This window comes from Sus scrofa, chromosome 9 (assembly GCF_054392235.1).
Source record: "Sus scrofa isolate SSC_HxYL_T2T_F1_AM1 chromosome 9, Sscrofa_HxYL_maternal_Yorkshire_Landrace_v2.0, whole genome shotgun sequence".
Lineage (NCBI taxonomy): Eukaryota > Metazoa > Chordata > Mammalia > Artiodactyla > Suidae > Sus > Sus scrofa.
The window spans coordinates 70,841,485-70,869,184 of NC_139391.1; the positions used below are offsets into that span (position 1 = coordinate 70,841,485).

Here is a 27,700-nt window from a genome sequence, read left to right on the forward strand (position 1 = left end):
AGGTTGCAGCTTCTCTGGGGAGCCGCTCACCTTTCCGGAGCAGGGGAAGCCGCCCCGAGCCCGGGCAGGGACCCCAGCAGGGCGCAGGGCACAGAGCCCAGCCCCGCGGCAGCCCGGCCGTCGCGGGCGGGAGCCGGCGCGCCGCGGCCCCCAGGACACGCGCGGTGAGTCCCGCGGGCGAAGCGCAGTGTGGGTCCGGCAGGGCGGGCGGTGCGCCGGGGGAGGAAGGGGAGGTCGGAGGAGGGGGCACTGTGGCGCCGGGGAAACGGAGCAAAGGTAAGCGGAGCGGCTCTTAAAGGCGCAGTTCTGCTTTTGCCCTGGGGCGGGAGGTTGGAGGGAAATACCAGGGCGCCGGGGGAAGGTCGGAGATCACGAGGCGTGAGGACAAGTGTGTTGGAGGGTGGCGATGCCTTGGCAAGGCCAGTCCCGGGTTCCAGGTGTTTAGGAGGGAAGGACTGTTTTGCATTCTCAGACCTCCCCCACCTCCTCCGCCGGGAGTCTCCACCGGGACTCGCTTTGGCCCCCCGGGCTCCTAGGAAGCAAAGTTTTTCCACCCCGCAGGGAAGCAAGAGCTTTCTAAGCGTCCTTCCGTCTGGGAAGGGCAAGGGTCAGGAGTCTCCGGTAATGAGAGAACCTGAGAAGGTGGAGCCAGATCGCCGCCTCGAGGGGCTTTCTGGGCTCTGGTGAACTTTCCAGAGCGCCAAGTTGAGGGGCGGGGGGGGGGGGGGGGGGGGAAGGCCAGGGTCCTGGAGGGTGAAGGTGGAAAGACAGGTGAAGCCCTGCAGGTTCCAGCGCTGGGGGCTGGCTGTGTGTGTGTGTGTTAGGGGGTGGGGGTGCCGAGTGGGGGCCTCTGAGGGTTCCTGTGCCTCTTCTCTCCCTGCCTATCTGGGAGCCCAAAGGGGCAGTGCCATCCCCCAGCAGCCAGGAAAGGGTTAATGCAGCAGTGGGAAAGAGTGAGTGGCCTGTTTGGAGATGTGGCTTGAGAATTCTGCTCTCTGGGGGGCCGGGTGGGGGGGAGTTGGTGATGATCAGGAATCAGAAATCTGAAGTCGGCTGTGGGCTGGAGGCCTCGGTTCTCTCCCTGTTGTGCACACAGGGGTTTCTGGCGCTGTCTGCAGGCCTTGTGGTGGGGATCTGGCCCTTCAGACAGTGACCGATTTTCCATTGCTGCGGGTCGACACCCTGCTAGGCACCGGTGGCTTTGTTCCTCTTCTCTCTGATCCCATCCCGACAGCAAGGGTGGGAGAGTTGGGGCTGTGAGGAGGGAGGGTCTGCTCCCCAGAACCCCCACCCTCCACCCCCCAGCCCAGCCTTCAGCAGTTCCCCAGCTGTGGCCTGGGCCCTGTGACTCACTGACACCACGGCCTGCCCCTCCTGTGTCAGCACCCTGTGAGATTCGGCATGTTCCTTTGGCGTTTTCCACTGGGCACACAGCACATTCCTGGACGCTGGCCTGAGGGAGCAGAATCCTCGAGGACAAGGACGAAGCGCCTGGAATGTCTGGCTGACAGACTTGTCCTCAGAAACCCCCTACCTTTTGTCTGGCCTCCACAGAAGGCTGGGACACCCACCTTGCTTAAAGTTGCGGGGGAGGCGAGGAGGGCCCCAGGCAACCCCGGCTCCTGGGTTTGGGTCAGCATCCTGAAGGTGTTCTGGAGAGAGGGTCACCTTGCCACAGCAGAGCTACTGTCTTGGGTTACCCTGCCCCAGTCACCTCCTGAGCAGCTGGTGAGCCTGTGAGGCTGACCTCCCCCCCCCAGGCCTGCAACTTCGCAGCCCGCTAGGTGCCTTGCCAGGAGCCCTTATTCTTCCCAAACCTCTTGGGGTTTCCAAAGCCAGAGTAGACGTCAGTAAATTACATCTGACTTCTGAATGCCTTGGTGGCTACTGTTTATTGAATATCCACTGGGTGCCAAGCTGTGTGTTACACAGCTTTACAAAGTAGGTATTATCCCCATTTTATGATGTGGAAACAGAGACTCGGAGACGCCAACTTTCCCCAGATCCACATAGGTGGGATCCAGCCCACTTCCTCTAACCTCAGGCCCCCTGGCTCTCAGTCTCTCCCCGCTTAAGGGAGATCCCAGCCCACTCTGAAGTTGTCGAGTTCTATGTGGATCCTAGGAGAAGGAGGGAGGAGGGCTGGCTGAGTAAGGAGGCTTGCACTTGTCCTGTGCCAGGCAGAGCCAGGCTTGGGTCACAGGAGAGAGGGCACCAGATCTGAGGAACAAGTAGGTTCTTGGTCTGAGACCTTATAGGATGGGGCTGCCTGCCTGGGAAGCCTCCCCCTTGGGCCTTGAGATGGAGCTGCCTTTACAGCTGCATTTGTTTTCTCTGCAGACCCAGACTGTCCTCTGCCGACTGGGCCTTCCTGCGCCCAGGCAGACAGCTCCATGCTGTAGGGCAGAGCCTGGCCTGGCTCCTCCCAGCCCCTGTCCCAACCATGCCTGTACTTGCTGGGGTCACCTTGTTTTGTCTGAGTTTAGGAACTAAAGGAGAGGGCCAATCGAGGCCCCTGGTGGAATCCAGCTCCAGCAAGTACTCCAGCAAATTCCTGAGCTTCTTCCAGCCTCAGTTTCCTCATCTGTGAAATGGAGATCATCATATGATTGGTTGTTATATGAGTTCAACGAAGTAACACACAGTGCCTGGCACACAGTAGATGCTAAATAACCAGTAGCTGGACTTTTAACTTGGAAAGGAATTCCTAGTTATCACACTGTGCCTGGCTTTGGGTAGAGACAGAGGCGGGCTCTCCTAATCCCATCAGGCTGGACCCTTAAACAGTATCTTTCCTGTTCCTCCAGGTTGGAGAGGAGGATTCTGTGTAAGAGAATGGGGGCGGGGTGGGGTGGGGTCCTGGCTGGATAAGAACCTGCCAGGAGAGGACCAGAAGTTAGTGTGATGGGACTCCAGCCTCCCCTCTATCCCAGTTTCCAGGATGAGTGAGGAAAACCAGCAGCCTCCTGCCCAATGGCCCTGTGGCAGGGTCTCCTTTCGCTGGGGTAAGAAGACCCTCCCCCAGTCCTTAATTAATTGCGGTCTCTGTTCTGCTCCGTTGTCCAAGAGGGAGTGTGGCTGGCCTGGATCCAGACTCACCTGATTAGCTTCACTCCTTTGGGAGCAAGTCACATTTCTCTTTCCCTGTCCATCCTGGACCCTTCACCCTCCTGGCATCAGCTGCTGAGTTGGCGCTTTCCCATCTCCATGGGGTGGGAGCAGACCAAGGGCTTGTCTTGGTCCCCACGGTGGCGTATGTGCGTGTACACACACGGCGCCCAGCGCTGAGGCTGGACTCCCGACAGCTCATGCAGAGGGTCTGGGACCCAGGATCAGGAAAGAGCTGGCGGCGGGGACTGGCAGGAGCTGGCCAGTGCAGCAGCAGACCGGGAAAGGGAAAAGCCGTAGGCGTGTCTCCTGTCCCAAGGAGAGCCATCTGCTCCTGAGTCTCCGCAGTTCCATCTGCAGAGGGAGGGGGATAAGGAGATGAGTGTGAGAATTGCCTTTGAACTGAAAAGAACCTTGAGGTTCCCTGACAGCCTTGGTGACCCCAGTGAGACAGGTCACCCTGGTCTTGGAGATATCGGCTCCAACTTGTGAAGGGACGGTGGTGGGACCTCTTTCTTGGCACTTTGGGTAATGGTGTCACCTACGCTCCCATCCCACCCTTCTGACATTGAATAAAGTCTTCTCTGGAAATGGAGGGGTCGCTGTAGACAGGATGGTGACCCGAGAATGGCCGGCTGTGTGTGGATCCTGTGTCTCCTGCCCACCTTGGGTGTGTGTAGACTTCACGGTGAGTTCAGATCCTGCCCTCACTGCTTAATGAGTGGTTGTCTAGGGCGAAGGCACTTGCTTACCCAAGTGTTGGTTTCCTCTTTTAGAAAATGGAGAGTAATAGCATTGCCTCATATGGTTGTGAGAATTCCAGTGAGATAATGTCCCTGATACTCCTAGCATTTTGCCTTACCTGTGTCATTATTGAGGGTGGCGGCAGACAGAGTTAGTGGGCCCCCTTTGGCAGTTCTCAATACCCTAGCCTCTCCTTGATCCCTGTAGAAACCAAGGCTCAGGCACCCACTGGGAAGGAAACTCTTCTTAAAACATTTCTGCCCTCCCTTGCCCTGAGTGCCCTCTTCATTATATCACTGTTATGGGAAGCTCCAGCAAAGCTTGAGAATCACTTCTGTCCTTGCACCTTGCTTTCCTAAAGAAGCCTCTCTTTTCCTGCCTCTGAGGCTCCTCTCCTCAGGAACGAGGGCTGCTTCTCTCCTCTGGCCCCAGCCACTCGGCAATAGAGACCCGTACTGGGTGGCCAGGCCCAGGAGAGGACATAGCTGTCCTTCCCCACATCCTGGTAGGATGTAGTGCCTGGAAGCAGGTAGACAGTAGGTCCTGTGCTAGAGGGCCTCATATTCATGACATTAGCAGTGCTGGGTCTCAGAGACCCCTCTGCCCGCAGGGCATAGGCTGAGGCCAGCAAAGGGGCCCTTGGGCCCCTCCCTATTCCTGGCATGGAGCCCAGCTGGCAGCACCCCCCTGCCATGGCTGGGCTGGGTGCCACCCTCTGGGCTGAGGCCAGACCTGCCTGGCTCCTTCTCTGCACGAGGCAGCCCTCCAGTAGGGCTGCTGATTTCGTTGATAACGGTGCCCAATGCAGGGAACACTGTCTCTGGCCGGGTTCTTGCCGCCCCTTTCAACCCTGCGAGAACAGAAAGGGCACTGCACTCAAAGTCACAAGCCCTCAGTTCTAACCTCAGCTCTGCCTCATCAACTGAGTGGCCCTGGGCAGGTTGCTCTCCTTGCCGAATCCTGCCTTCTTCCCCCTGAAAAATGAGGGCACAGACCAGGGGATTTCTAGGGCCCTGGCCAGGATGGCTGGTGTGTGGTTCCAGCTTTTGCCAATCCTGCCGACGAGGTGATCTGTGCTCTGAGACCCCAGGAAGGACCCTGCTTCTGATCCCCCTCCCCGGACGTTGGAGTGCAGGGCCTTCTCCCGGCTGAGGCCAGGGCAGCCAGTCCCTGCTGCAGCTCAGGTGGACGAGGAAGCCCCAGAAGGTCTCCCCCTTGTCAGACAGGAGGAGACAAGATACTTCCCAAAGGACTGGGTGCCGGATTCAGACGCCACACAGCCACTGGGTGCCTGCGGGTGGGGCTCGGTGAACCGTGGCTCTTGGCCAGACTCAGCCTAGATTAGTCTGACCCATGAGCTAAGAATGATTTTTATAGTTTTTAGTGGTTGGGAAAAATTCAAAAGCTGAAAGTAATATTTTGTGACACTTGAAAATTATATAAAATATGAATATGAGTGGAGGTGTACTGGAACAGAGCCATATAATCATTTACATCTTGTCTGTGGGTACTTTCTATGAGGATGGAGTTGTGTGATTGCAGCAGAAACCACATGGCCCACAAAGCCTAAAATATTGACTGTCTAGCCTTTTATAGAAAAGGTTTGCCGACCTTGCTTAAGATAATCATAGCTCTCCCAAGGCTTGCACTAAACAGCTCTGGAATCTCAGTCTAAAAAAATACTTTCTTTTCATTTAAAAAGAAGCGTTGCTTCTTCTTTGAACATAAGCAATGAATGTTCATTATGGAAATATTAGAAGATGTAAATAAGCAAAAAGAAGGTGTTAAAATCACCCATAATCCTGCCGCTCTGCTAGATGACTCCTGTCAGCGTTTTGACTTAGACCCTTCTCAATTACATGCATTATGTGCGTACACACATGTATATACGTATATTTTATATTTTAATATATAATACATATAGCATTATATGGTTTTGGATTATATACAGTTTTGTATATACATGTATTTATATAGTGTACACGTATGACACGTGTCTGTCCAGCACACATGCAGCTTTTACAAGTTGCACACAAATGCGCTTTTCTTTTAAAAAGATATCCCAGGAGTTCCCACTGTGGTGCAACAGGATCAGTGGCATCTCTGCAGCGCCAGGATGCAGGTTCAATCCCCGGCCTGGCACAGTGGGTTAAAAGGATGCCGCGTTGTCACAGCCGTAATGTAGGTTGCCGCTGCCACTCGGATCTGGTCCCTGGCCTGGGAGCTCCATATGCTGTGGGGTGGCCGAAAAGAAGAAGAAGAAGAAAATATATATATATATATATATATATACAATAAAACACATCGTAAGAGTTCCCGTTGTGGCGCAGTGGTTAACGAATCCGACTAGGAACCATGAGGTTGCGGGTTCGGTCCCAGCCCTTGCTCAGTGGGTTAACGATCCGGCGTTGCCGTGAGCTGTGGTGTAGGTTGCAGACGCGGCTCGAATCCCGTGTTGCTGTGGCTCTGGTGTAGGCCGGTGGCTACAGCTCCGATTCGATCCCTAGCCTGGGAACCTCCATATGCCGCAGGAGCGGCCCAAGAAATAGCAAAAAGACAAAAAACAAAAAACAAAAACCACATCACAAACTATTTGCTGTCTCTGGGACTGTCCTAGGCCCAAGGGCGTTGTTCTAGTATCTCATGCCCTAGGGGGACATCCAGAATGAGGTGACCAGCAGGCAGTTGGGCGTGTGTGTATGTGACATTCGGGGCTTGGTGGGGCCAGAGCCGGGAGTCACCGGCATGTGGCCGGTGTTTTCCACTGGTGGAGAGCATGAGGTCACCAGGAGGCATGAAGAGGGGGAAGATCAAAGGGCCAAAGAGGGAACTCTCAGGAGTGCCGACATTCAGAGACAGGTAGAGGAACTGAGTCCAGCAGACACGGGAAGGAGGAAGAAGCAGGAGGCTGGGGGAGGGGAAGACAAGGCGCGAGCCTGGGTCAGTGCCTGTTGCCCAGCGGATCCTTGTGAAATGATAGAGGGACTCCGAGAAACCAGCACCTGCCCTGAGCTCTGGATGGCGGGTGCCCCAGACGAGCACTGCACAAAAAGTTGCACAGTGACAGTATGTGCATAGGCTTCCGGGAGGGGACCTTGGAGATGAAGAGGTGCAGGGGACAGGGAGGGTTCAGGCCTGGGCCCAGTCTGATTGGAGGGAGGCCATTCTCCTCTCCATCTGGCCCTGAAAGATGGAGAATGTTGGCCAGGGGATCCTTCAGAATGTGGGCATGGCGTCATTGGGCCAGACCAGTGGCAGTGGGGGGCTGGGAGTGGAGTATAAATAGGAATGGGGATGCTGGGAAAGCCACCCCTCCTGCCCTCCCCGCTTGCAAGACTGAGCGGTCCCCCGGGACACCAGCACTTGAAGGCCCCTGAACTTCTGTTGCTAAAGTTGGACCTGGCAAGAAAAGAGATGGTCAACGGAGAAATGTTAACAAAGACCCCACTGGAGTCCCTGTCGTGGTACAGTGGTTAATGAATCTGACGAGGAACCATGAGGTCGCGGGTTCGGTCCCTGGCCTTGCTCAGTGGGTTAAGGAGCCGGTGTTGCCGTGAGCTGTGGTGTAGGTCGCAGACACAGCTCAGATCCCGAGTTGCTGTGGCTCTGGTATAGGCTGGCAGCTACAGCTCCGATTTGACCCCTAGCCTGGGACCCTCCACATGCCGTGGGAGCGGCCCTAGAAAAGGCAAAAAGACGAAAAAAAGAAAGACCCCATGACAGGTTCTTCAGTCTGGACAAGGGAAAGCTAAAGGGGAGGTGACCTCGTTGCTCTTTATTTCTCCTCCTATGGGTTGTATAGCGCATGGTGGACCGCAGCATCTCTGCTCAAGCAAACAGAGAGGAAGCAGCTGTGAGCTCTTCCTACTGGGATTTAGGAAGGAAGACCTAAGATAAGGTTCCAGACTTTGGAGTTTTAAAAACTCTGGGAGTTCCCGTCGTGGCTCAGTAGAAACGAATCTGACTAGCATCCTTGAGGATGCAGGTTTGATCCCTGGCCTTGCTCAGGGGGTTAAGGATCCGGCATTGCTGTGACCTGCAGTGTAGGCCTAAAAAGTGTGGCCCTAAAAAGACATTAATTAATTAATTAATTAAAATAAAAACACTGAGTGGTAGGTGAGAGACCTTCCTTGGGGGTCTCTTGAGGGTCCTTAATGGACGCCGCTAAAAGGAGAGTGAAGGGGTCTCTTCTGTCTAGGAGGTGAGATGGGGCTTGTCTGGAAGCAGATGTGAGAGACAGGAGGTCTGGCCTGCACTGGCCCCTTGCTCCCGCCTCTGGATGGGGACATTCTGCACGGCCAGGACCAGAGCTGACAGAAGGGCGCCTTGGCCCATCTTATCACTTGGAAATCCAGAGCTTCCCCAAAGATTGCAGGCTGGCCTCAGCTGAGGCTCTCAAAAAGAAAATACCAGAAGATGATAGATGTGGCCTCATTCTTTGAGCTTTGGGAAGCCAAAAAAAGGAGCAGCATGAGTATCAGCAGGGCTGATGTGGGGCCCACACGGTGGGGTGGTCCAGGGTCAGAAGGGGTCATCTGTAGGTCTGAGCCTGGGTAGTGCCCCTAACCTGTGAGGTCCTGAGCATCTGCTCCTGAGGGATCGGAGTCCCAGGACCTGCCAAGCCCGCTCCCCACAAGCCCTGGAGACCCCAACTTGGCACACAATCAGTGAGAATCTCTCTTTAGGATCGTTTCCATCCCCAGTCCATCTGTGACCGTGGTGTGGCACCTGCCCACCCCAAGACCTCTGCAGACCTCGCTGGGGGTGTTGCTGTCTGCCCCCCCCCCCCCACTGCCATCAGGGAAGAGCTGGCTTATAGCTGAGGCTTAGAGTCTGGTGGGCAGCCCTCTTAACACCAAACAGCTCCCAAACCAGGACTTCTCAGCTTTCATAGATGTGCTCACTGATCATTTGAGGGTTTGCTGGGTGCCAGGCCCCATGTCAGGCCCTGGGGCTGTAATGAAGAGTCAGATCTAGCCGTTGCCTTTAACGAGCTCACAGGCAAACTAGGGGAACAGACAAGCGAGCAGTCACTGTACAGAGAGCCAAGTGCAAGCGTGCTACTTGGGGACGTCCGGGAGGCTGTGGGCGACAGACAAGGGGCCCCCACCTGGCTGGACTGGCGGGTTTTCAGACTAGAGAGGGCATGAGATCACAACAGGGTCCAAGAAGAGGTTGTGCCTGACTTGAGCCTTGAAGATGCGAACACGTTGCTGGCTTCCCCTTGTCACATGTCCCCAGGTCCCCTGTTCCAGTTGCCACCCAGAGCCAGGAGAACCGAGGAGGAAAGACGCTCCAGAGAGTCTCGGGCTGGCGGATGGACCCCCGGGCTTGCTCTGGTGTGCCCAGAAAGGGGGCAGGGCCAGGCCGCCATGGGCTCACGTCCCATCTGCTGAGAACAGAACTGGCCTGACAGGGAGAAGGTTCACCTCGAAACAGGTGCCTGGTCTTCCGGAGAATGGAATGAAGGGTCTGCCAACAGACAGGGACCCGGGGACTCAAGGTCCCAAAAGCTCTTTGTCTTCAGGGGGCCTGAGGTTTAATATCTGTAGGGGAAAGAGGCTGCAACTCGTCGTTATGGTGCAATGACTGTGGTCTAATTCAGCCACGCGTTGGTTCAGTCCACAAACACTGGCTGAGCCCCTGGTAGCTTCCTTCTGTTGTCTGAAGTGCTGGGGAAGCCGAGCTGCCTGCGTCCGTGCTCTTGCTCCGAAGGGCATCACCATCTAGTTCCAGATGTGCTCGGGCTCTTCTCATTTTACCTCGAGGAGGGAGGGGTGGCCACGCACGGCTTCCCAGGGGAAGTGACACTCTGGTTGAGTTTGGACATGGTTTTACCCAGGGGAAGAATGAAGAGGGGCCTCTCAGACCTGGGGAACGTCCATGTGGGCCTGCGCACGGTTGACTCTGAGAATGCCAAGTCCGTTCCATAAAGCTGGACCTTCCAGGACGGGCTGAGAAGGAGACAGTGGTCAAAACACAAGCTGGCCTAGTTTGCTGACCACTGGAGTTTGGACTTTTTCCTGATGGTGGTGTTAATAGTGAAGGGTTTTAATGTGTTTAGTTTTCTTTTTTTTTTTTTTTTTTTTTTTTTTTTTTTTTTTTTTTTTTTTTTAAGGGCTGCACCTGCAGCATACAGAGGTTCCCAGGCTATGGGTTGAATTGGAGCTACAGCTGCCAGCCTACACCGTAGCCATAGCAACGCAGGATCCAAGCCACATCTGTGACCTACACCATAGCTCATGGCAACGCCAGATCCTTAACCCACTGAGCTAAGCCAGAGATCAAGCCTGCGTCCTCACGGATGCTAGTCAGATTCGTTTCTGCTGCGCCACAACGGGAACTCCGATAGTGAAGGGTGTTAAGAAGGCAAGTGACATCCTCGCAAAGCAACTGAGAAAGTTAGGTCTCTCTGCCGGTGGCAGTTCGATCGGAGGTTATGTTTTATCCCCATTTAGCAGACGGGGAAACAGGCCTGGGTGTCTTTCCAGGTCACAGTGCTGGTAAGTGGGAGAGCTGGGCTTTCTACCATGACTCCAAACCTCAGAGAATTTTGGAGAACAGACCTGGACAGCACATGGCCCTCCCTGGAGGATGTTTGCATCCTGTAGGATGCCGTGGAGGCTGGTGGTACATGTGTCCAGGGCAGGGGAGACCCTGAGCCCCAGACGCTCCCTCTCCTGACTGGCTGCCTGCACATTAGTCCAGCTCCTGGAAGCCCTTCCCGCCTGCTTCCTGCATTCCAAACAGAGGCTGTGGGAATCTTCGCTGAGCTCCGTGCCCCAGCTCTGTCCGGGGCAGCTGTTCATTGGCAGGGTGACTCCAGGCCTATCTGTCCCCTCAGTTCTTGCTGCCCAGAGGGCTCCAGGCTGACAGCCTCTCTCATCCAGGGCTAGAGTGAGGTGAGTGACCAGGGCTCCAGGGCTTCTGCTTCTGCCTCTGCCTCTCAGCTCCAGGCAGTCACGGGGTGACCGGCTTCCCCTGAGGTTTGTCGCATGCTGGGGAAACTACAGCCTCCAGCTGCAGAGCAGGGTCCGTCAGAGGATGAAGGCAAGATGGTATCTGCCGGCTCCCTGCAGGCACAGTTCTCCTGGGAGGAGGGAGTGGCTCTGAAACCTGAGCTCATGACGTCTGCAGACTTGGTCAGCCGTGGCCTCTCGTTCTCTGGAAACCTGCCCAAGGTCCAAAGTGGCTGCGTGGCTGAGGTGGGGGGCAGGGAGTGGGCAGCAGAGAGTGTCATACGGATCCTAGCCGGCGCTCAGCCTTTGGGACTGAGGGTCAGACTCTCTGGGCTGCCGAAAGTGGGCAGTTGGAAGTCACATCCTTCATATCCTGGCCCCTGGGCTCCCAGAGACTCCGACCTAAGAGAAAAGAAGGCGACACAAAAAGACAGACTTGGAAAAGCATCTGACGTGTGCGCCTGGAACGCAGCAGGTGCTTTGCGTGCTGATGACCCGGCCAGCGGGGCCTGCTGTTTGTCAGCAGCCCTGGGCACAGGTCAGAGCGCCCCTGGCAGGGGAGGCATGAGGCAAGTCCTCTCTGTGGTCTCTCAAGATGCTGTCCTTTCACGGAGTCTGCCCATCAGAGAGGCACCTAGTAGTCCTGAGCGATCTGGGCAGCAACTGAAGACCCCGGACCTGACCTGAGTGTGGGGTGTGGCCCGGAGGGGAGCTGGAATGGTGGGGAGTAGGGAGAGTGGAGCGGGAGAGGAAGGGGCCAGAGAGGAAGGACCTCAGGTACAGGCGGCGAACTGGGGCTTTATGCAGAAGGGAGGCAGAAGGGCTTCTTGTTCCCTGAGGGGTCTCAGACCCTGGCTGCCTGGAGGGTAAGAAGCAAAGCCGGCCCCCACCTCCACACCAGTCTGCAGCCAAACTTCTATGAGGGGGAGGCTGCGTGCCAGTTTCCCTGGATGCTCTGCCAATCTCCTTCTCTGCCTCTGTGGTCCCCCCGGGCTGGGTCTCCCAGGCGTCCCAGCCTAAGGGCAGTGTTAGGTCGGGGGCCCGGCAGAAGTTGCCCTGGGCGCCGGGGGCAGCAGGACATCTCTGGACAACCTGGAGAATGGGCCTGTGGGGCCAGCCTGTCCTGCCCTGTGGATGGGAGCTGTCAGCCAGGAGGCTGAGGCCCCCTGCCCCACACGTGGCCCTGCCGAGCTTTCCTAGTCTCAGTATGGGGACCCCTCGTGCCTGGCCTTCCCCCTCCATCTGGTGGCTCAGGCCTGCCGATGGCTGACCCTGCTTCCTGTTCATCTCTGTCCCAACCTCTCGCAGAGCCGTATGGGCTGTAAGAAAGTCTGGGAGGGATGTGTTTGATGAGCTTTATATGGGCCTCTTTTCTGGTACATTTTGACATCTGTGCAGGAAGTTGAGAGGAAAAAAAGGAGAAAAGAGAGCTAACATTTTCTGGATGTTTTCCTTGTGTCACTCAGCAGCCCCACTCAGACATCCGCTGGACATAAAACATATGCACCAAACCCACCCCTTGTCATCCCACCCAGACCTCCGTTCCCAGCATCCTTCACCCTCACAGCGGCCACCCACCCTTCCAGTTGCCCAGCCCAAACCCTTCAGAGTCGTGCTTGACTCCTTTTTCACATCCCATGTACAATCCATCTGTCCAAATCTACCCAGAATCCCGCCGCTTCTCCCCACCCCCCTGCTCCACACTGGCCCCAGCCACCACCTCCTGACTGGGCTCCCTGCTGCCCCCTGCTGCAGCCAGAGGGAGCCTATAACCTAAATGGGATCCAGTCACTTGTCTCAAACCCTCCCAAATCCCGAGGGGCCCCAACATGCTCTCTCGTCTCGAGCCACACTGCTGTTCCCAGACCATACCGAACTCACTTGCCCCAGGACCTTTGCACCTGCTTCCCCCAGATTCTTCATGGCTAGTAGCTCCTTCCCCAGTGCCTACTCCGAATTCTTCCCAGAAGATGTCACCTTCTCAGGGAGGACTTCCTGACCACCCTATTTAAAATTCAGCACCCCACCTCTCACACCCCAATCCCTCTTCCCTGTTTTATTTTTTGTTGTTGCACTTGTCACCAGGTAACAGCATATGTTTTATTTACTTATTGTCTATGTTGCCTCTTCCCACCCCCATTAGAATGTTGTTACCACAAGGCAGGATTAATGTCTGTTTTATTCACAAGTGTATTTTCAAGGTCAACAACAGAGCCTGCCACATAACTGTTCAACACATAATTGTTGTTGGTTTTGTGACCTATGCCGTAGCTGCGGCCATGCTGGGTCCTTAACCCACTGTACCGGGCCGGGGGTTGAACCTGCATCACAACACTGCCTCACCTCAGAGACACTGCCAATCCCCTTGTGCCACAGTGGGAACTCCAACAAATAATTGCTGAGTGAAAGACTGGAGGCAAAGCTGTGAGCGATGGTGTCACTTCATTGCTGTCATCAGCCTGCTAGTGGCAGCAGCAGGATTGGAACCTGGGGTTGTCTGGCTTTAATTCAGGGTGGGGGTGGAGGAGACCTGGAGGGGAGAAAATGGCACTTAGAGCCTGGGCTGCAGGGAGGGGCCGAGTGGGGGGAGTTCCAGTTAGGAGAAGAAAGGAGCGATGTGGTCACGGAGTTTGCGCACTTGGCACCCGCCAGGAAATTGCTGCACGATTTTGAGCAAGTCAGTTCCCCTCCGGGAGCCACATGGTCCTCAGCAGGCCAGCAGGGACTAGAATAGTGGCTCTGTAAGCGCCCTCTCCTGCTAATGCTCCCGGAATCCAGCCCTTTCTCGAGGGTGCACGGTGGCCTCTGGGCAAGTGTCAGTTTCCTCCTGGCCTGGCTCCTCCTTCCTCCTGTCCACCTGCTTCTCTGGCACCAGCAAGAAGTGCTGGGGTGGCTGGTCTGTGCCCAGGAGGAAGTGATGGCAGGTAGGTGAGAACTTTATGGACTTGTCTGGGCAGGAGGGAAGGTTCGGTGCGGGTCTGCCTGCCCCCCCGCCACAGTCCCAAGGGGAACTGCTCCTTTAGCACTGCCCCCCCCAACCCGGCCAGGCCAGCATCTCCCTCTTCCCCTGGCACCAACTGCACGGGGACAGCCCCAGATGGCTCCCCGGCCCTGGGGACAAAGGCCACACTGTGCTGAGCCCTGGGCTGGCCTCAGACTGGGTCACACTGAGTCCTTCTGTCCCCAGATGGGGGTGAGGGGCAAACGGCACGAAGGTAACAGGCCTTTTTCCTATCTCCCTGCCCCCTTGACCCCCAAATCTGAGGAGCTGACTCTCCCAAGAAAGAAGTGACAGAGGCATCTTGTGTCCTGAGCTAGGGAACAACAGACCATTCACTGCCCAGTCTGCCCTGTCACACCCAGACCCTGTTGGGTTCAATGCCCCGATTGTCCCCTTCGGAGAGAGACGTCCACTCTGCATGGTCACCACCCCTGCCGCCTGCTCCCCTGCCACCATCAGGAAGTCCATCCCTGCATCTGACCTCCATCGCTCCTGCAACAGTGACAGCCACTTCCTCTTGGTGTCTTCTCAGGCTGGGTGGAGAACAGCTGGTCCCCATCGTCTGCGTGGCAGGGGCCCCCGCATTCCTGCTCCAGTCCGCCGCCCCCAGTTTCACCCTCCCCATGCTTCCTGGTCCTCCTGGTGGCCCCTCGCTCCCAACTGAACCCTGAGGAAGCAGGTGCGATTCAGGCTGGTTCTCCTTTGTCTGGTAGAAATTGGGGACCCCTGTCCCGGAAGGCTTTTGCTGTGCTCCCCTCCCCCTCCCCTACGTGCAAGGGCGTGAGATTTATGGCAGCTACTGGTGGATTCCTGAGCCACAAACCCAACGCGCCGTGCCATAAATCCTAGACTGTACGGCAGCTTTATGGGGAGCCCTGTTTTTAGAAGAGGGCGTGACTGGGCCCCTCTTGGCAGAGCGCAGACCTCAGGAATCCCAGTGCCCCGTCCCCCAACCCCGCTTAGGATGACTATGATTGAGCCTGGGGCGTCCGTTTGTGCAGAGCAGGCATTTTCTCCCCTTCTGGGTGGAGTGTGTGTGTGTGTGTGTGTGTGTGTGTGTCTCCTGCTCCACTCAGCATTCCCTCCACCTTCCTGTGCCTCCCCAGCTCCGAGAATTCCCCAAGTTGGCATGTGAGCACAGTCTGGAAACCCATCCCTTACCTGGACCTCAGCTGCTCCCCAACCATGGCTCCAATGTTCAGATCATTGGGGAGGCATTTTATTTTATTTTATTTTATTTTATTTTTTATTATGGTATAGTTGATTGACCGTGTTCTTGCAGTTTCCACTGTACAGCAAAGGGGGATGCATTTTATTGTTATGTATTTATTTTGTCTTTTTGTCTTTTTAGGGCCGCACCTGTGACATATGGAGGTTCCCAGGCTGGGGGTCGAATCAGAGCTACAGCTGCCGGCCTACACCACAGCAACTCAGGATCCAAGCCGCGTCTGCCACCTACACCATAGCTCATGGCAACGCCAGATCCTTAACCTACTGAGTGAGATCAAGGATTGAAGCCGCATCCTCGTGGATGCTAGTCGGGTTCGTTAACCACCGAGCCACGACAGGAACTCCAAGGAGGATGCATTTTAAAGATGCATTTTTCAGGGAGTTCTCGTCCTGGCGCAGCAGAAACAAATCTGACTAGGAACCATGAGGTTGTGGGTTCCATCCCTGGCCTCACTCAGTGGGTTAAGGATCCAGCCTTGCCATGAGCTGCGGTGTAGGTGGCAGACGCGGCTCATATCTGGTGTTGCTGTGGCTGTGGCGTAGGCTGGCAGTTGTAGCTCCAATGAGAGCCTTAGCCTGGGAACCTCCATATGCCATGGATGCGGCCCTCAAAAGATTTTAAAAAAAAAAGAAAAAAAGGAGAGAGATGCATTTTTAGAACCTTAGTTGCAGAATCTGAGGATGAGACCCAGGAATCGGAATTTTTTCTCCATGCCGGTGCTGATGTTCGGCTAACTTATAAACAGTTGATTTGTGCAGTGGGGCCATCTCCACTCTGTGTCTTGTGGGAAATGTGAGTCAACAGGCAGCAAGGTCTTCTTGTCACTGGAACCCATATGCCACCACCATCCTAAAACCCCCATTGTTGGGGGGGTCTCTTTCACCCCCCCGGCTGGCTGCACACAAGAATGAGGTGTGTGATGGTCCTTGGGGCGGGGGTGGTGGTGGTGGGGGGTTCCTGTCCATGAGGAGCCTCCAGACGGCAGGCCCAGGACACCACACCAGAGCCAAAAGGGGTGGCTGAGGTTGGCTGGCAAGAGTGAGTTTGAAGATGGAGAAGCGGAAAAGCCCCGGGGTGGTGGGCTTTGAAAGGAGCTGGAAGAAGAGGAGCCCTTAGCTACTTTCTCATCTGAGGTGGCCTCAGCCCTGAGTTCTTTGAGAAAAGGGACCTGGCTTTACTCACCACAAACCCCAGTGCCTGGCACATCGTATTGACCTGAACTGTGAGAAACTCCAGGGCCCACTGGCAGAGATGGGCTGGTCTGACTACTCTGAGAGATGCTAGCCCAAGGAAGGAGGGCCTGGCCATACACAGTCTCTGGGCTCAGGAAAGTCAGAGGGTCATCCCTTAGCTGCATTTGGGGGCAGCCAAGAGCCTGCAGGCCCAGGCCAAGGACCCTTTCCAGGCTGGCTGAGGATGGAAGGATGTGATCATTAAGCAAACTAAACATGTTACTGACCCATAATCCCTTAAACCAGGAGGATTCAGGAGGGGGCTGGTTGCCTTGGCAACTGGGTACTGGCCAGTGACTGTGCTGAGAGCATCCTCTCGGAATGGGCTGTGCTGGGTGCCTGGGTAAAAACTGGGAGAGGGGGCCAGCTGGCCCCCTCTCATCCCAGGGCTAGCCCTGATGGCTTCATGGCAGGTGTAGCTGGGGGCCTTGGGGGGCGTCTTGATCCTGGCAAGGGAGAAGTAGGCAGAGCTGAGGGAGAAGTAGGCAGAGAAGAAGGAGGGGGTGGCCACACTGGGAGCTTATGAAACCATGAAGGGGAGGGGAGAGGAGGAGGGAAGGGGGGTGTGACAGCCCCGTAGTGGGTTTCAGGACAGAACAGAGAAGGAAGGGTCTATGGGAAGAAGTAGTTGCACAAGCCTCAGCGGGGTCTCCCCTCTCTCAGAGGGCAAGAGGGCTGAGGAGCAGCAGGGAGGGAACCCCTCCTGGGTGGGGAAGGGGCCCTGGGATGAGCAGAGCAGCCCACCCCACTCGCCTGTCCGTCCTCTGCAGTGGGCACCCTGTCTGCTCCCGGCTCTGGCGTGGGAGGGACCGGCCGCACTCCACCTCCCCTCCCGGGGGCCCTGACTCTTTCCTGTAAACTTCTGTCTTTCCCCTGAGACATTCAGCTCCTCCTGACCACCCATGTTTCAACTGCAAAGATGGGGCTGGGCCAGTTCAGATGCACGAATCATCTCCCTCATCCCTTTCCTCTCTTGTCCTGGCTCCTGGGGACCCAGGACAAGCCAGAGAGGGCCCCCAAATATCCCCATCAGGCTGAAACGGGGTTTGGACCAGACCATGCTGCAAGGGTGTGGGCTGAGCTGATATTCAGCTTGAGTGTCAAATCACTAAGGCTTAGTGGCTGCTGACACATTCAGCCTCTTCCATGTAAGTTGCTAAAGATCCTTTAGCCTAAAGGCCCACCCGGTTCTGGTGTCCTTCCTGCTACCTAGCCTCCTTCCAGAACTCTCTAGACCTCCCGCAGCTAAAAGGTTACCGCCTCGCCCTGGGAGGTGAGCCGTGCTTTGCTGTGGCTGCTGGATACGCATTGTGAATATCTCCCAGGGGCAGGAGTCCTGGGGGATGAGGTGCACAGGGAGGAAGAGGGGTAGGAACTCCCCCGAGGGAGCTTGAACTTTGCTGAAGATGCAACCCTGGTCCCCTTGACAGAACTTGAGAGGAAGATGGAGCCTGAGACCCAGAATTCCCATTTGGTGTTGATTGGATCGCCTTGCCGTGTTCTCAAGGGCTCTTCTTCTTTTTTTTTTTGTCTTTTTTAGGGCTGCACTCGCGGCATATGGAGGTTCCCAGGCTAGAGATCTAATCAGACCTATAGTCCTTGGTGTACACCACAGCCACAGCAATACTGGATCCGAGCCGCGTCTGTGACCTACACCACAGCTCACGGCAACACCAGATCCTTAACCTACGGAGCAAAGCCAGGGATTGAACTCGCAACCTCATGATTCCTAGTCAGATTCGTTCACCCCTGAGCCACGACGGGAACTCCCTTCACCGGCTCTTCTCCCACCTCCTGTCTCAGGACCCGGCTGCCTGGTCCCTGCTGATCATGAACAAGATGAAGAACTTCAAGCGCCGCTTCTCCCTGTCAGTGCCCCGCACCGAGACCATCGAGGAGTCCTTGGCCGAGTTCACGGAGCAGTTCAACCAGCTCCACAACCGGCGGCACCATGAGGGTGAGGGGTCTGCGGTCCTTCCCCAGCCCCTCCCCCCGCCCTGCAATCCCCCCGGCCCCTCCCTGTCCTCCCTGACTCACTGTGGCCCATCAACGCTGGCCTTGGTGGGAGAGTATATCCCCCTCCCCCCTGCACCCCAGGGCAGAGAGGCCCGGAGGGGAGCTGATGCCTTTCCCTCTCAGACCTGCAGCTCGATCCCCTTGGCAGAGACCCCCAGCCAGAGTCCAGCACCTTCTCCCCGACAGACAGTGGGGACGACCCCGGGCAGCCGTCCCCTGGCATGCAGTTCCGGCGGCAGAACCAGCGCCGCTTCTCCATGGAGGTGAGGGGCTCTGGGCTCTACCCTGTGGACTTGGCAGGACATATCCACACATGGGCACCCGGGAGGGTGGTTGCCTTGGAGCCAGACCTCATGGGTTCAAATCCCGGCTCCGCTACTGATTAACTCTGTGATCTTGAGCAAGTCACTCAACCTCTATCTACCATGGTCTCCTTGTGTTAAAATGGCTCATTAAGAAGATTAAGTCTGTTCTATGCCAGGTGCTCAGAACATTCCTGGGGCTAGACAATTGGACTATTCCAAGGGCGAGACAATTGGACTGTTGTTCTTATGACCCATATACATGTGCCCAAGTGTATGAAAAATATGCTTATAGAATCATAGTGCCTATAGGAATCTCGTTCGACAGATGGTGATTCTGAGGCCCAGAGAGGGAAGGGGACCTCTTAAGGTCACACAGCAACCCCTGAGGGTTCACGTGTGTCTCTGAGCACATCTGAAGCATCACAGCCCATGTTTCAGTCCTGCTGGGGTTGCTCACGGGGAAAGCCAGGCCCAGGGTGAGAGGCGAGGGTCCCACCACCCTAGCTACCCTGGAGCAAACACTGGCACCTGTGTCTCATTGTGTCCACTGCAGGACATCAGTAAGAGGCTCTCTCTGCCCATGGACATCCGCCTGCCCCAGGAATTCCTGCAGAAGCTACAGCTGGAGAGCCCAGACCTCCTCAAACGGCCCAGCCGAATGTCCCGTCGCGCCTCCCTGGTGAGTCCTGAGAGGGTCAGAGGTCACCAGGGTGGCACAGCAGTCCTGGTTTTGCGTGTTCCAGCTGCGGTCACTAGTCGTTTTCAGGGTGGTTTCTGTTCCTCTGGCGCCACCTGCTGGCCGTAGAGGATTCCAATAGCTGGTCCTCCTTGGTCAACCTCCATTCTCCAGTTGGGTCCCATCCGGGCTGGAGCCGAGCTCCACACCCCCTCTGGTGGCAGGGTCTTTACGCAGGTGAGATCAGTCATCCAGCTGGCATGTGTTTCCAGGTCTTGGCTCCCTATCCAATTTCCTTGAGTGCATCTTACAAAGCACAGATTCTGGTCCCCACTCTAGATACCTACGGAATCAGACTCTGGCCCAGAAATCCATATTGTGCAGGGTTGGGTATTACTGAGCTAGAGGAGGTGTTCTGATGAGAGAGGCTACAGGGAGGTGGGTTCTGAAGTGGACCTCAAGTGCAGTGGAGAAGAAGACGCAGTTCCTGCCCTCGAGAGGCTAGTAGTCTGAGCAGGATGGAGACAGACAGGTGATAAAACCGTGCCGCAATCCCACTGCCACGAGATGGAGAAACTCACTCTTCCAAGGGCTCTTTCCTTTAGCCCAGGGATGAGGGAAGAGGTGGGGAGGAAGGATTTGGGGCTGCCCTCACCCTGCTAGCCCTGATTGTTCCCTCTCCCGCATGGGGGTCTCCTCCCCTTCCCACCTGAAGGCTGGGGGCGGGAGGTGTACTGTATGCGGGGCGGCTGGGGCCTTCCAGCTCACGGGACCCTACCTCTCTCCCTCTCAGTCAGACATCGGCTTTGGGAAACTGGAAACATACGTGAAACTGGACAAACTGGGGGAGGTAAGAGGCTGGGTTCCATTCTCCCGCCCGCCAGGCAGGATGGCTAGAAGGAGGAAGGTGGTCCCCCCCAGCTCCCCCAGCTCTGTGCTCACAGGGCCCGATGCCCCGCAGATCCTGCCATGCACGATCTTGGCCGTGCTGTCTGGCCCCACCCCTGGCAGGGGTTAAGGTGAGCCAGGTCCTGGAGGAGGGCCTGAGGGCAGAGTGGCTGATGGCTGATGGGCTCTGGGGCAGAAGCTCGTTTTCGGTTTGTTTGTTTGTTTGATTTCCTCTGCAAGTATTTCTTGCCTGGGATCAAACCCCAGCTCCACCATTTACCAGCTCTGTGGCCTGGGGTGAGCTGTGAGCTCCCTCTGGGCCTTGGTTTCTACCTCCGTCCAGTGGAGGTTGTCAGGCTTCTACCTCACAGGGGGCTGTGAGGGCGGATTGGGTCACTCTCATAAGCTATTGTGCTGCAGAGCTATTAGCTATTTCCTTTAGCGCTGCGTCAGCCTTTGTGTTCCAGGCTGGGGGTGGGCGATGGTTTACACAGAGCAGGAGGACTTGGGCCCTTCCCTTCAGGAGCCCGGAGGAGACTTAACACATACACATCAACATAATATTCGGAAGGGCAATACTGCTGTTATAACAGAATAATTGATGGGCACCTCACCTGCTGGGGGCTTAGAGGAAGGACAGTTCCTTCTGACGGCGGAGGGGTTAGGGACAGTTTCCCAGAGGAGTGGGCTTTGGAGGAAACACAGAATTTCAGTGAAGGGAGGGGGGCAGGAGGGGAAGCCAGGCTGCTCAGCTAGACCCAGGGCCTTGGCCTCTTTGTTCCAGCTCCTCCGCCCACACTGGCTGCCCCCTTTCCTTAGTTCTGGGGTGGCCCTGCCCCCCTTCCCTCATCCTTCCCTGCACACTCACTGTCTTCGAGCTGGTGCACACGCTCCCCCAGAGACCTGCCAATGTCACAGCCCAAGAAGAGGCAGAAAGGGGCTGGCACGGGACAGAGGAGAGCGGGGCCTGAGGGGGGCTGGCCTGCTGGGGTTCTCATTCGCAGGGAACCTATGCCACAGTCTTCAAAGGGCGCAGCAAACTGACAGAGAACCTCGTGGCACTGAAGGAGATCCGGCTGGAGCACGAGGAGGGGGCGCCCTGCACTGCCATCCGGGAGGGTACAGCATCCTAGGGTCCTGCAGTCTCGGGGCTCCTGGGTGGAGGGGTTCGCTGGCCTGAGCCCTGGCGGCCAGCCTGGGGACCAGGGGGTCATTGCTGGGATGGGGACTCCTGGGGCTGATCCTAGGAAGAGTGGGTATGAGGGGCCCACAGGGCCTCAGGGACCCAGGCGAGCCTGTCTCCCCATAGTGTCTCTCCTGAGGAACCTGAAACATGCCAATATCGTGACCTTGCATGACCTCATCCACACGGAGCGCTCGCTCACCCTGGTGTTTGAGTACCTGGTGAGTTGGGGTGGGGGTCAGGGGTAGAGGGGGAGGGGGGCCGGGCCTCAGGGGCAGCTCAGAGCCAGGGACCTGTCCCACTCCTGGGCTCGGGCCCTCCCCACGGGAGGGCTTGTGGCCAAGGGTCCGGTCAGGGCGGGGCTGAGTCAGGCCCTGTGTTTCAGGACAGTGACCTGAAGCAGTACCTGGACCACTGTGGAAACCTCATGAGCATGCACAACGTCAAGGTAAGAGCTTCCGTGTCATGGAGTCTCCTCCCCACTGCACTGCAGCCCTGTCTCTAACCCTGAGCATCAGTTTCCCTATCTGTCGAATGGGAGCAAGAGGTACCTGCCAGGATGAAGAGAGGCTTCTGGGAAGCTCAGAGGGGTGAATGAGTCTCCCGCCGCTCCCTCCCTCTCTCCCCCTCCTGCCTCCTCCGCATACCTGGCACCCTCCCCTCTGGATCGGATTCCTTGGGGTGGATGGGATCCAGGATGGGCAGGAGAAGCAGGTAGCTCCCCATGTCCTTCACTTCCACCCAGTCCTCATCCCCATCCCAGCCGTGAGGCAGAGGCACAGGGTCCCCCACGGGATACGCTCCCACCTTCCACTGCTCCCTTTCTTTGCGCTCCCCCAGATTTTCATGTTCCAGCTGCTCCGGGGTCTTGCCTACTGCCACCGCCGCAAGATCCTGCACCGCGACCTGAAACCCCAGAACCTGCTCATCAATGAGAAAGGGGAGCTGAAGCTGGCTGACTTTGGTGAGAGCCAGAGCCCACAGGGCTGGGCTGGGAGCAGGGGCCCTTGACATGATCTCCGCAGGATGTGGATGCTGTGGGGAGAGGTTGAGTGATGGGTCTGTCTGTAGGACTGGCCCGGGCTAAGTCAGTGCCCACGAAGACCTACTCCAATGAGGTGGTGACCCTGTGGTACAGGCCCCCCGACGTGCTGCTGGGGTCCACAGAGTACTCCACCCCCATCGATATGTGGTAAGTGAGGGCCATGGGACCCAGGTTAGGGTTAGGGTTAGCAAGTCCCTACCCCCAAACTTGCTTTTGCTGCCCCGAGAGTCCTTTGAATTCAAAACTTTGTGGCAGAGTTCCTTGGTGGGATCTGGCATTGTCCCTCCTGTGGCGTGGGTTCAGTCCCCGGAATTTCTGTATGCTGTGGACACCTCCCAAAACCAAACAGAACCAAAAGCCATGTGGCATCCTGCTGAACTGGTTAAGGAATTAAGTCTGAGCTACACTGGGGTTTCTTGGGCTTTAAATAGACCTTCCAAGGCTGTGCTTCTGAAATTTTCCCACAGGGGTACCTGGGGGTTACCAGAGGATACAGGAGTCCCCCACAGTAAATATGGTGACTCTTCCCCAAGCATCAGTTCTCCTCAAAATCTAGAAGGGATTTATTATTTTTCTGTTAAAATTAACACACACCTGATTCGGTGTAGGATGAAAAGCCAGCCCAATTTTAAAGCTAAAACACAGGTTTCCAATGAATGGCCGCTGTGTCTATGCCTGGGGTATCCTTGGAGAATGGATTAGTGGATTTCTCTCTTTCAGTGGGGTACACAGTGGAAAAAGGTTGAGACAACCCAGCTTTGAAGACCTACCACATGGGTGCTGGCTGTGCAGGTCCAAACCCTACAGAGTGAAAGGGGAGAGGGCAAAGCATCCTAGAGCCCAGAGAAGCCCGCAGAGGAAGGCTGGAGTCGGGGGCTGTGCTATGCTAGGAACTTCTCCAGCCCTGGGCCACTCACCCCAGTGCCATGAGCCATTCGAGCCACCATGGCAGGGCATCGTGGTAGCGCCAGAGGCCCAGCCTGACGCCGCCCCTGTCCCTTGCTCCCTGCAGGGGTGTGGGCTGCATCCACTACGAGATGGCCACAGGGAGGCCTCTCTTCCCCGGCTCCACGGTCAAGGAGGAGCTGCACCTCATCTTCCGGCTCCTCGGTCAGTCTCCTGCCGCTCCCTCCCTCTCACCACGAGGGGGCGCCAGAACTCTGTCCAGCTCAGGCGCATGTTGCCAACGGGAAGAGCAGCTCCCACCCAGTCTCCAGGGGGGTGGATCTCCATGGGGCGGGGACTCTTGTGGCCTCAGCTGTTCTCAGCCCCCGCCTGACCTCCTACCTTGCACCCCCCAAGTCGCCCTTGGCCCTGGCCTCTCACCCCTCCCCGCGCCTTCTCATCTCTCCAGGGACCCCTACCGAAGACACGTGGCCTGGGGTGATGGCCCTGACCGAGTTCCGAGCCTACAACTTCCCCCGGTACCTCCCCCAGCCGCTCATCAGCCATGCTCCCAGGTAGCCCTTCCTCCCACACCCTCTCCTGCTGGTGGTCCTGGCTGTCCCTCCCGGAGGTGGTCGCAAGCCCCACCTGCCTCCACCCTGCCCCCCAGGTCAGGCCTGTGCCTGCTCCTTCCTCCTGCAGGTTGGACACTGAGGGCATCAACCTCCTGACCAGCCTCCTCCTGGTGAGTGTGCTCCCGGCCAGGGCCAGGGCCAGGCAGGCAGAGAGCTGAAGCCCCAAGACTCCACCCAGCCCTCCGTCCCAGCCGCACCCATGTGCTCACAGGCCCTTAAGCCTGAACCCTCCACCCCCCACCCCCGACCCCTGAGCCCAAGACGAATGCTGACTTCCTCAGGCTTCAGAGTGGGGGCGCTCCAAACTCAAACCCCAGTTCAAACCGCAGCTGTGTAGCTGTGGGCAAGTTACCTCAACTGCAAGGTGGAATTAATTATTCACATTTTATGAGATGGTTGTGAGGATACATTGAGGTTATGGAACAGGCTTAGAATGGAGGCTGTCTTGAAGAAGCACACAATAAAGAATAGTTGTTAGTATTACTTGTTAATATTACTAGTATTCATGTGATGATCTTGGATGCTGCAGCATCTGTATTTCTGTCCCAAGAGGCAGTCATGCTCTGAAAGTCCCATTTGTGTTTTTGTTTCCTGGTGGCTGGAGCCCAGGGACCCTGACCAATGAGACTGCCTTGGGCTGTCAGCTCAGGCCCTCCGGTGTTTCCTCTGCTTAGCATAGAAATGGCATTGCCCGGAAGGGTCCTGCTGTCCCCCAGCCAGGGCCCAACAGCCCACCCTCTGCCTTTCAGTATGAATCCAAGAGTCGTGTGTCAGCAGAGGCGGCCCTGAGGCACCCCTACTTCCGGTCCCTGGGGGAGCGTGTGCACCAGCTCGAAGACAGTGAGTGTGCAGGGAAGGTTGGGGGAAGGGGGGCAGGGCCACCCCAGAACTAAGGAAAGGGGGCAGCCGGTGTGGGCGGAGGAGCTGGAACAAAGAGGCCAAGGCTCTGGGTCTAGCTGAGCAGCCTGGCTTCCGCTCCTTACGTTCTCGTTTGTAACGAAGGCATCAGACCCTGAGGACCCCAGGTGCTTGCCCCTAAGTCCCAGCTGGGTGCTGCTGGGCCAGTCCTAACTGAAGTGGGTGCGCCCAGCTCCGCGCGCATGCGCAGTCAGCATGGGGGCCCGCAGGTTGCAGAAGCAGGGCCAGCTCCGCTCAGCTGTCTCCGTGCCTCCCTTCTCTCTCCCGCCAGCTGCCTCCATCTTCTCCCTGAAGGAGATCCAGCTCCAGAAGGATCCAGGCTACCGGGGCCTGGCCTTTCAGCAGCCAGGTAGGGGCTTGTGCCTCCCCCACCTCCTCCCCTTGTTAGAGGAGAGCAGGGCAGGCAGCTCCCTGCTCGCGAGGAACAGAAATAGAGCCCAGCAGCCCCCTCCTGCCATGGGAATCAGCGTGGCCTCCCCGACTTTGGCCTGCCTTCCGGGGGCCCGTGGGGAGCGGGGAAGGGGCTGGTTTCCTTATCTCCTGCCCAGACTTCCTCCTCCAGCATCTCCCTCCTCAACCCCCACCCGAGACAGAACGCTGCGTCTGACAGTGGCCCTGGCTAAGGTGCGAGCTTTCTCTGGTTCATTCTCTCTGCTGATTCTTTTTTTTTTTTTTTTGCTTTTTAAGGCTGCACTTGAGGCATATGTAAGTTCCCAGGCTAGGGGTTCAATTGGAACTACAGCTGCTGGCTACACCACAGCCACAGAAACGTAGGATCCGAGCTGTATCTGCAACCTACACCACAGCTCACGGCAACGCCAGATCCTTAACCCATTGAGCGAGGCCAGGGATCGAACCTGCATCCTCATGGATCCTAGTCGGGTTCGTTAACTGCTGCGCCACGAAGGAAACTCCCAGGATTCTGAGCCCTCCAGCCTCCCTCTGGGGAGAACTGGGCTTTGTCTTTAGACTTGCCAATGGCCTCAGATGTGACCAGTGCTTTTGGTCCCTTATCTCACTTAACCCTAAAACCCTCCTTGAAAGTGGCCCTGTTAGTTAGCACTCCCCATTTCCCAGTCAATGAAACCGAGGCTCTGGGAGGCTTAGTTGCAGTTGCATGTAGCTAGTAAGCAGCAGAGATGCGATTTGAACCCAGACTGACCAGCTCCTGAGAACATGCTCTTGCTGGCTCTGTCACAGTAGCTCTGGAGGATGTCTGTTCTTCCTGATCTCAGGCAGAAAGCCCAGCCTTCTCCCTGTGGTCCCAACAACTTCTCCCTTCTCCAGGGCGAGGGAAGAACCGGAGACAGAGCATCTTCTGAGCCCTGCCCGGAAAACGAGAGGTCACACTGAGCACAGCTGCGGCAAGATGGGGCCCGGGTGGCCTCAGAGGACTGAGGAATGAGGGCTAATGGCCGGCCCAGAAGACTTCTCGGCAGCCCTGCTGGCCACGGCTGTTTCCTCTCCCTGCTTCCCACATGTCTCCCCAGTGGCCTTGGCCTGGATGCCAACCCCTCCATCACCTGCCCTGGGGCTGGGCATGAGCTGGCTCCCCAGGTGGAGGTGAGGGGACAGGGAGTGACCTCAGACACTTTCCACCCTGAAGTGCTCGGGCACCAGTGTGGACACGCACAGACAAGAGAATCGAGAGGCCGGGCTGGGTGCTGTGCCTTGGATGTGGGCACCACCATGTCCCCACCCCACCCTGGGACTTGCCCACCTCAGCTGGGTCAGGTCCCTTTCAGGGCTCCTTAGAGCCCACACGTGATTCCCCTTGCCCCCTCTGAGAGCGGGAGGCGACATGGCACCTTGTCTGGGATCCTGCAATTCTGGGTGCCAACGTGTGTACCAAAGCCCTGCCCCCCACCTAAGGGGGTGGGTGTCCACAGATCAACAGAGGGAAGGGTGGCCCTACCTCCTCCTCTCAACACCCCCCACTCCTCGCCAGAGGCCCCTTCTGCTGCTGGATGCCCAGTTGAGTCCTGAGGTGGCCTGGTCCCGCCAGCTGCACGCCTGCCGGCTCCGCGGGGCCCCGCCCGTCTCCCCGGTCTGAATGGGGTTGCCTTAAACCTGCAGGTGGAGAGCACACACTGCCCTTGGAGCCCTGATCCGAGCTCCTGCCTATCCACCCTTTCCCGAGAGCAGCTCCAGCTTATCACCCCCGAGTGCCGATAAGCCGCCCTGGGCCAGGGTTCCGAGGACAGTGCCCAGATATGCAGGGTCACCCTGACGCTGACGCGAGGCCGGCCTCAGCTCCCTGGGGCTGGCACAGCCTCCCTCACCCCCTCCTTCCCAGCCCCCACAACCCTGTCCTTGGTCCACCCTATCCAGGCACTAGTCTCCCGGTGCCCCCAGCCTCCCTCGAGGGTGGTCACGAGAGGGAGGGTCAGCGCCACAGTCTGATGTACAGGAAGGTGGCTCAGGACAGGACACGCTTTGATCCTGAGATCCTCACCCCTGGGGACCAGGAGCCTGAGGGACCGTGGCCCCCAAAGAAGGCACACCCACCGCCCTTATGGAGCATGCCTGTTTTATTCCCCAAGGTCGTGGCGGAATCTTGGATGGCAAGGACAGGACTGTCCTCCCGCCCAACCCCCTCAGCCTAAGGAGCAGCCCTGGAGGGTCTTGGCTTCCCCACAAGTCCCTTCGCCCCTCCCCCACTGTACTGTGAATGTCCAGTGACTCAGCACAAAGACAGATAATATATTTAATTCATGCTGTACAGAAAGGAGTGAGCAATCTCATGCAGAAAAGCTGATGTTGACAGGTCAATGCCAAAGATGGAGTCCTGAAGGCCCTCTCCAGGCCTACCGAGTGCAGGTGGGGCTGGCTTGTATATATTTATACGTATATGTATAAAGTGGAGAGAGAGTT

At 57.0% G+C, this 27,700-nt stretch overlaps 1 protein-coding gene across 7 annotated transcripts; it reads left to right on the top strand.

The window, feature by feature from the left end:
* Positions 1-27,700, top strand: CDK18 (cyclin dependent kinase 18). Of its 7 annotated transcripts, none has more exons than XM_021063281.2 (17): positions 1-164; positions 14,345-14,491; positions 18,079-18,232; positions 18,415-18,554; positions 19,150-19,275; positions 20,066-20,122; positions 21,165-21,279; positions 21,470-21,564; positions 21,729-21,791; positions 22,184-22,307; positions 22,415-22,535; positions 23,401-23,498; positions 23,743-23,848; positions 23,976-24,018; positions 24,658-24,748; positions 25,098-25,175; positions 26,114-27,700. In XM_021063281.2, exons 3-17 carry the CDS (start codon positions 18,106-18,108, stop codon positions 26,146-26,148), a joined length of 1,419 nt encoding a protein of 472 aa, XP_020918940.1. In that variant the 5' UTR covers positions 1-164; positions 14,345-14,491; positions 18,079-18,105; the 3' UTR covers positions 26,149-27,700. The 7 variants fall into 7 exon arrangements, 5 of the variants coding, with proteins under 5 accessions (XP_020918940.1, XP_020918939.1, XP_084832968.1 ...); XM_084976841.1 differs by lacking the exon at positions 1-164 and adding an exon at positions 238-276; XM_084976840.1 differs by lacking the exon at positions 1-164 and adding an exon at positions 13,679-13,735.

Bases quoted from the DNA above. Each gene is read 5' to 3' on its own strand.
- CDK18 (XM_021063281.2), top strand. From the start codon at position 18,106: ATGAACAAGATGAAGAACTTCAAGCGCCGCTTCTCCCTGTCAGTGCCC. The intron at 21,565-21,728 runs GTGAGTTGGGGT...CCTGTGTTTCAG, and splicing joins CCCTGGTGTTTGAGTACCTG to GACAGTGACCTGAAGCAGTA. The intron at 23,499-23,742 runs GTCAGTCTCCTG...TCATCTCTCCAG, and splicing joins CCTCATCTTCCGGCTCCTCG to GGACCCCTACCGAAGACACG.